The following is a 7,881-nucleotide window of genomic DNA, read 5'->3' as shown; positions in this document are numbered from 1 at the left end:
ATAATTAGGAGGGTTGCAATTATGGTGGCATTTTTCTCCCTCCTGCCTTGCTCCAGCCCTTAAACAGGGAGGGCCGCGTCTGGGCGTCACTCTGGGAGGCTGCTACGGGGTCACCAGCGGTGTTAGGGGGTGGTGGCAGGGCCCTGCTCCCAAACCTGAGGGTGAGCGTGCCCCACGGTCCCCGGCTCCCAGGGCGGCATCTTGACCCTGGGCAGGGAGCAGTACATGGCTGCTCTGGCTGCTCTAGAGGATGCGGGGGCCCTTGGCAGCCCCACAGGCAGCGTGCAGGCATGGGCACGCAGGCAAGACCCTGGCATGACAGGTGCACCACCCTGGGGCCAGGAGCTTTGGGACGTGTGTGCACACCCAGCCCCGCTCCCACACACGCTGCCAGCCCCGGCAATTCCCTCCCTGGAGGATGGCTGGGCCAGGACCAGCCCCGGGGTGCCCGCTCGTACCTACCCTGCTTTGCCTCCCTGCCGGCCCGGTGGGCAGCCCTGGCCCCGAGCTCACAATGGGGTGAGGGGGGGGCCTCCAGGACGGAGCAGGGGGGATAGGGATGGGATGGGGGCAAAGGGCCTAGGTGCCGGGGTCCATGCTCCAGGTGGGCAGGAGGGGGTCACCCTCCCCCAGGAAGGCAAGTCTTGCCCCTGCCTGCTTCTCTCCGCAGGGCTTGGGCTGCCGGAGGCCTGGGGGGAGGCACGGTGGAGGCTGCCCAAGAAAGGTGTCCCCCCAGCTGGGAGGCTGAGGGCACAGGCTGCCCCTGCCCTCACTGCAGGCTGGAGCCCAGCCCTGCCATGGCCCCTTGCCCCGCCGCCGCACACACGGGTGGCCGTGGCTCCAACACACAACCTAGGGTTTTATTGAGCAGACAGAGGAACACTCCTGGAGGATAGTTTTTTTTGTTGTTGCTTTTCATAGGGTTCTTTTTTTTCCCCCTTAACAGAATTTCTTTTACAACAAGCTGTGGAAACAACTACAAATGCTCACAAAAAAATGAGACTCGAGACGCAACCGCGCTCTGCCGTCTGGGCTCTGCGCCTGCCCCGGCACTCACCAGCAAGCCCAGGGAGCTGGGCGCAGCCAGACCTCAGATATGGCCTCAGCAGCACTAGACAGCAAGCAAGCAGGCAGGGGTGGGCATGGGTATAGGAGGCAGCTCGCGGTGTCTGGAGAAGGGCAAGGAGTGGGCAGCAGCTGCTGTGAAATGCTCTCAGCCGTGGTGGCACAGCCCAGGCTGCACGGGTAGCTCAGCGGGGCTGGGGTTCACCCCATGGACCCGGATGCTCCTGCCTGCATCTTCCCCTGCCCCCGTGTCCTTCCCTGGGTGACGGTGCAGCAGAGCCAGACCTCCGGTCTCTCTCCCCATGGCCGGCTGGGCTGCTCCTTGCTCAGGAACTGTCAGGTTTCGGGGAGGCCGTGGCAGCAGCCCACCAGCTCCTCGGGGTCCCGTGGGGCATCGGGGCAGGCCTGGGCTGGCGGATGTGGTTTGTGCTCTGCGTCCCTCTCTCCGCTCTCGCTGACTCCTGGGAACGTCCTGGGTAGCCAAGAGCTGGGCTGCCCTTAGGCCCTTTTCTGCTCTTAAATGGAGACAGGGAAATGCTGAAAGGGAGGAATGAGAAGGGAGGGGGCACATGGGTTCCTCCCAGCGGCATGGTGGGACTGGAGGAAGACTGTGCTGGAGGAAGGCTGCTGAGCCTACCCAGGGCCAGGCACTGGGATGTGTGCCGTGAGGAAGGATCGGGGCCCCCAGATGTTCCCTCAGGGAAGACAGGGTGACGGTGCAGAGGAGTCCCTGCGGAGACCTTGGGGTCACGCTCCCATAGCGGAGCCCCCTCCCCACCAGCCTGCCTGGATCCAGCTCCGGGGGCCTCGGGGAGGGGAGCAAAGGCAAAGGCAGGGCTGTGGCTAGCTCAGAGAGGCTCTGCTTGCCTCCACTGCGAGCGGGTGCTGGCAGCAATTCTCTCGTCACAGCTAAGGGCTGGTCCCCGGGGAGAGCAAGTGGTGTCTTGGGCTCAGGCAGCCCAAAGGTACCAGACGATGTCTGGAGGAGGCCTCACTTCCAGCTTAGCTGTAAAAAACAGATTAGGAAAAACTTGTTGCCAAAGCACGTTTGCAGTGAACCCCCTCCCAGGGCCCCAAAAGAGCCCTAAGGAGGCAGGGGCATTTGATGGGTGTCCCCCAGACCTGCTCCCCTCTCTCCTCCTAGCCCGGCCAGACTCAGCATCCCGCACCTCCCCTGCTCCCTCTGTCTCTTCCCTGCTTGCTCTGAGACAGGACTCACCTCGTGCCCCCTCCCACTCGTGGCAGCTCAGTGTGACTCAGGGCAAGAGGAGCAGGCTGAGAAATCAGTAAGTCACCTGGCTAGCGGGCAAGGCAGGTTGGGGATGCTGGCAGCCTCGTCTCCTCCGGGGGCTGTGGGCACAGCACCCAGCACAACAGGGACCCATCTGCACGCTCTCGCATCATCTCTCTCTCTTACCTGCCAGTCCAGCTGTCTTTCCCCAGTTGAGAACAGGCAAACCCCAAAAGTTAAAGGGACAGGAGAAGCAGGCTGCGTGGGGCTGAGGCTCCAGTGCTCCCAGCAGGAGCAAACCAGCCAGCCTGCTGAGCGGGGAGGTGCGATAGGAGAAGCAACGCTGCCTAGCGGAGCCACCATGCTTCGGAGCAGGGCATGTGTGCATGTGATGGCAGGTCTCAGCACAGGACGGTGGTTAGCGTTAGATATACGGCTATATAGAGATAACACAGAGAGAGGTTTCACTTGTTCCAAATGGTTCAGCTTCTCTTTCCAAGGGCTGCGTTCTGGCGGGGGAGGTGGGTTTCCTGGGGTACTCGGTGTGTGCGTGCGTGTGTGTGTGCGTGCATGCGCGCTTTTCCTCTCACAGGGACACGAAGTCCACGGCTTGCAGGAGAGGCAAGGAAAGGAGAAGCAGCAGGAGCCACGAAGTGTTCTGGATCAAGAGGCTGAAGCCGGCGCATTTCTCCAGTTTGTCTGTGAGGACAGAGAATGGGGAGGGAGAGAAGAGTCACAATGAAACCCCCCAGGAACAGGAATCAGGCTGGGTGTTGTAAGGGGTCCTGGGACTCAGCTTCTTGCCTTTTCTCTGCCACAGAAATGCAGCAAGTCCCATCCTGGCCCCTTTCCTGTTTCCCCTCCCACCTTGTGCCCATGTAGCGGCAAAGCTTTTTGGGGCACAGAGACCCTGGGAAGCATAACCCTGCCCGTGCCTGACTGAGGTGACAAGGGGATGGGCACCAGGTAAGACAAAGGGCTCCGCAACTGGAGGACTGCTCCTGCGGGACCTAAGAGTGGAAAATCCCCACTACACTCCCACTCCGGACCACATACCTCTTCAGTCCTTCACCAGCAGACTTGTCCCCTCTGCTGGGACTGACTATGAAGCATCACCTATGGGAGAACACCTGGGCAATGTGCCTGAGGCGGGGCCCAAGAGAGGCAGGGGTAAGCAGTCTGAGGTGGGGCAGAGTGAGGCCATCTGTGGGACTGACTGCTCTGCTTGCAGTAGGAAGGGCATGTAAGGGTTGGGAAACATTTATGAAGCTCAGGGAGGGTTTGCGGACGCCATAGGGGGTTGTGGTTTTCTCTGCTGGCCTTGCCAAGCCAAGGAGCAGGTGGGAAGGAGGGGCTGAGGCCTGTCTCACCTTTGATGACAGTGATGTTCTTTATCTGGTTGCCGGTGTAGTCATTGGTTGCCTTCAGCTCACACATGTAGACACCCTCATCGCTGGTGGTGAAGCTCTGCAGGTGGAGGCACACCAGGTTCTTGTGCATGGTGACGTTGGCTCGGCTCCGGTAGATGTTCTCAGAGACGCTGATGGTGCTGTGGATGACGTGCTTTCTGTTGTCCTTGGTGATGCTGAACTCGTAGGTCAGGGGGTTGCTGGTTTTGTTCTCATAACGGCAGTCCACCCGGAGGCTCTGGCCCAGCAGGCAGGCACTCAGGTCCTTGATCATCTGGCAGTGGGCGGCCTGGAGGACTGGGAGAGGCAAGCAGGGGTTGGACAGGGAACGGCGAGCACCGGGGATGCCCATGCAGCCTCCCGGCCCTTGCCCAGCTGCTCTGGGCTGGGCTCGCTGGAGAGCAAGGAGGGGATGTGCGTCTGCCGGCTGTACCTGTCAGGATGACAGCGATGCCGACGGTGGGGTTCATCTCTCCGCTGAGGTGCCCGGCGGTGGCTGTCACTGTGAGGGGAGCCTGGGCAGGGAGAGAGAGAGGCGGTTAGTCTGGCCATTGCCCCGGCACACAGGTTTGGGCACTCGGTGGTGCAGACATGGGCACACATGGCACAGGTGGGCAGGCTGCCTCTTCTGCACAAACAATGCTCTATAGCCTGCTCCTCATCATGATGTCTGGTCCACTGCACAGGGACCGGCTGGCCCTGCAATGAGCTAGGGAATCGGGCACTGTGTGTCTGGCCGGCATCACCTTTCCATATCCCCAGGCAATGCCAGCCACGCTCTCTTTTCCTTGTCTGGATCCCCCATGCCAGACATTCAATGAGCGTGGCACAGACCTGCAGCTGCCTGCAGCGAGGCCTGCGTGCGCTGCCCTCCCCTCCTTCTGCCCGTGCCCAGGCCGGGTGTCCGGTCAAGGAATGGGCAGGAGAAATCAGGATGCGCCCTGGTGCTTGCATATCACGGCCAGAGGGCTGCAGCTCACGACGAACGTGCTGCCAGGTGAGGGACCCTCCCTTGGCGCCGGCGGGCGCCAGGCCTGCCAGCCCTCCTGCGGCTCCAGCCTTGCCTTTTCTCTGCCACAGAAATGCAGCAAGTCCCATCCTGGCCCCTTTCCCGTTTCCCCTCCCACCTTGTGCCCATGTAGCGGCAAAGCTTTTTGGGGCACAGAGACCCTGGGAAGCATAACCCTGCCCGTGCCTGACTGAGGTGACAAGGGGATGGGCACCAGGTAAGACAAAGGGCTCCGCAACTGGAGGACTGCTCCTGCGGGACCTAAGAGTGGAAAATCCCCACTACACTCCCACTCCGGACCACATACCTCTTCAGTCCTTCACCAGCAGACTTGTCCCCTCTGCTGGGACTGACTATGAAGCATCACCTATGGGAGAACACCTGGGCAATGTGCCTGAGGCGGGGCCCAAGAGAGGCAGGGGTAAGCAGTCTGAGGTGGGGCAGAGTGAGGCCATCTGTGGGACTGACTGCTCTGCTTGCAGTAGGAAGGGCATGTAAGGGTTGGGAAACATTTATGAAGCTCAGGGAGGGTTTGCGGACGCCATAGGGGGTTGTGGTTTTCTCTGCTGGCCTTGCCAAGCCAAGGAGCAGGTGGGAAGGAGGGGCTGAGGCCTGTCTCACCTTTGATGACAGTGATGTTCTTTATCTGGTTGCCGGTGTAGTCATTGGTTGCCTTCAGCTCACACATGTAGACACCCTCATCGCTGGTGGTGAAGCTCTGCAGGTGGAGGCACACCAGGTTCTTGTGCATGGTGACGTTGGCTCGGCTCCGGTAGATGTTCTCAGAGACGCTGATGGTGCTGTGGATGACGTGCTTTCTGTTGTCCTTGGTGATGCTGAACTCGTAGGTCAGGGGGTTGCTGGTTTTGTTCTCATAACGGCAGTCCACCCGGAGGCTCTGGCCCAGCAGGCAGGCACTCAGGTCCTTGATCATCTGGCAGTGGGCGGCCTGGAGGACTGGGAGAGGCAAGCAGGGGTTGGACAGGGAACGGCGAGCACCGGGGATGCCCATGCAGCCTCCCGGCCCTTGCCCAGCTGCTCTGGGCTGGGCTCGCTGGAGAGCAAGGAGGGGATGTGCGTCTGCCGGCTGTACCTGTCAGGATGACAGCGATGCCGACGGTGGGGTTCATCTCTCCGCTGAGGTGCCCGGCGGTGGCTGTCACTGTGAGGGGAGCCTGGGCAGGGAGAGAGAGAGGCGGTTAGTCTGGCCATTGCCCCGGCACACAGGTTTGGGCACTCGGTGGTGCAGACATGGGCACACATGGCACAGGTGGGCAGGCTGCCTCTTCTGCACAAACAATGCTCTATAGCCTGCTCCTCATCATGATGTCTGGTCCACTGCACAGGGACCGGCTGGCCCTGCAATGAGCTAGGGAATCGGGCACTGTGTGTCTGGCCGGCATCACCTTTCCATATCCCCAGGCAATGCCAGCCACGCTCTCTTTTCCTTGTCTGGATCCCCCATGCCAGACATTCAATGAGCGTGGCACAGACCTGCAGCTGCCTGCAGCGAGGCCTGCGTGCGCTGCCCTCCCCTCCTTCTGCCCGTGCCCAGGCCGGGTGTCCGGTCAAGGAATGGGCAGGAGAAATCAGGATGCGCCCTGGTGCTTGCATATCACGGCCAGAGGGCTGCAGCTCACGACGAACGTGCTGCCAGGTGAGGGACCCTCCCTTGGCGCCGGCGGGCGCCAGGCCTGCCAGCCCTCCTGCGGCTCCAGCGGGTGAGCTCAGCAAAGATGACTCATTGCGATGCAGTGAGGGAAAGGGGCCAAGAGCAGCGAGAAGGAGGGACATGGCAGCTGGACAGGGAGCCAAGACTGCCGAAAGACGGCACCAAGCCTCCAGGGGCTGAGCCGAGCCTGCCCGGCCACAGGGTGGAAGGGGTTTGGGGTGGCTGCCAGCCCTCCTGCGGCTCCAGCGGGTGAGCTCAGCAAAGATGACTCATTGCGATGCAGTGAGGGAAAGGGGCCAAGAGCAGCGAGAAGGAGGGACATGGCAGCTGGACAGGGAGCCAAGACTGCCGAAAGACGGCACCAAGCCTCCAGGGGCTGAGCCGAGCCTGCCCGGCCACAGGGTGGAAGGGTTTTGGGGTGGCAGAGCCCACCCTCTTGGTCCCTGGCCCAGTGCCCGCCTCTCTTCAGGCTGCCTCCTGGTCTGCGTGGGTAAGGGGCGCGTGGATATGCTGTCAAAACCCCAGGGCTGCTGACAGTCCAATCCAGCTGAGAGGAATCAATTAAAGGTTTGCAGCCCAGCCAAGCAGCCGCATGGGGAATCCAGCCGCAGACATGCGGAATGGAGGGAGAGGGTGGGGGAGCAGCAAAGCAGATGCCGGGGCTGAAGGACACACCGAGCGCCCTGCAGCAGGTCCTCCAGGCTGGGGATGTGAGGCCAGGTCCAAGAGGGGGAGGTGAATTACCACCCCTTTGGGACTCCAGGCTGGCAGAGCGGACAGCAGACCCCCACTTTGCTCCCTCTGAGCCTGGCTAAGCATCCAGGGAAGAGCTAGGAACTGCCTGCACCGCAGCCAGCTGGATTTTTTTTTTTAGCATTTTTTGGGTCTTTCATATAACATTCTAGGAGGAAATACCAAAACCATTTGCTCACTCTGAAGCTGTGAAAGGTCTCTATATCCGCAACCCCAAACCCTGGCCAGCACAAAAAATTCCCTTCTGTTTGGTCTTGACAAACAAGAGGTTGCAAGTGGGGGCAAAGGCATGATGGAAGAGACTACCCGAGTCTCCTCTGGGTTCCTAGAAACTGGCCCCTGTCCCTTGCTTTGTCATTTCTCAGCTCCGACCCACTCCTCTTCGAATGTCCTGGGACACCATCTAGGTCACAGCCAGGCTTTCCTCCAGAAAATCAGCGCAAATAAGCTCCCAGAGAGGGGGGCTGCCTCCCATCTATGTGCCTAAGATCTACTCAGATCTTCTAGGCTCTGGGTTCACGAGCCCTTGGATCCCTTGTACCCCTCCTCTCCTCCTGACAGTGGTGCTGGGAGCAGAGCTAGCCAGGTAACTCTCGCTCCTGCACGATCCCAAGGGCTTTGCGTAGGGACGGCACTCACGAGGGCGGTAGTTAGAGCGACTCCAGCCCTTGCAGAGCAAAGCTTTCTGGCATGGTCTCTACCATGCGCTCGGGGCCACGCCACGGTGGTACCTCTGTGCCCA

At 60.9% G+C, this 7,881-nt stretch overlaps 1 protein-coding gene across 2 annotated transcripts; it reads right to left on the bottom strand.

Annotated features, from left to right (window-relative positions):
* Positions 1 to 846: 846 nt before the first annotated feature.
* Positions 847 to 5,886, bottom strand: THY1 (Thy-1 cell surface antigen). Of its 2 annotated transcripts, none has more exons than XM_009287951.1 (3): positions 5,808 to 5,886; positions 5,336 to 5,671; positions 847 to 2,995 (listed from the first exon to the last, which is right to left on the bottom strand). In XM_009287951.1, exons 1-3 carry the CDS (start codon positions 5,842 to 5,844, stop codon positions 2,883 to 2,885), a joined length of 486 nt encoding a protein of 161 aa, XP_009286226.1. In that variant the 5' UTR covers positions 5,845 to 5,886; the 3' UTR covers positions 847 to 2,882. The 2 variants fall into 2 exon arrangements, with proteins under 2 accessions (XP_009286226.1, XP_009286224.1); XM_009287949.1 differs by lacking the exons at positions 5,336 to 5,671; positions 5,808 to 5,886 and adding exons at positions 3,667 to 4,002; positions 4,139 to 4,217.
* Positions 5,887 to 7,881: the final 1,995 nt, after the last annotated feature.

The sequence above is a fragment of the Aptenodytes forsteri genome, unplaced genomic scaffold (genome assembly GCF_000699145.1).
Source record: "Aptenodytes forsteri isolate BGI_AS27 unplaced genomic scaffold, ASM69914v1 Scaffold841, whole genome shotgun sequence".
Classification (NCBI taxonomy): Eukaryota; Metazoa; Chordata; class Aves; order Sphenisciformes; family Spheniscidae; genus Aptenodytes; species Aptenodytes forsteri.
The sequence above is the reverse complement of the archived record's forward strand: the minus strand, read 5'-3'. Positions and strand labels throughout refer to the sequence as shown.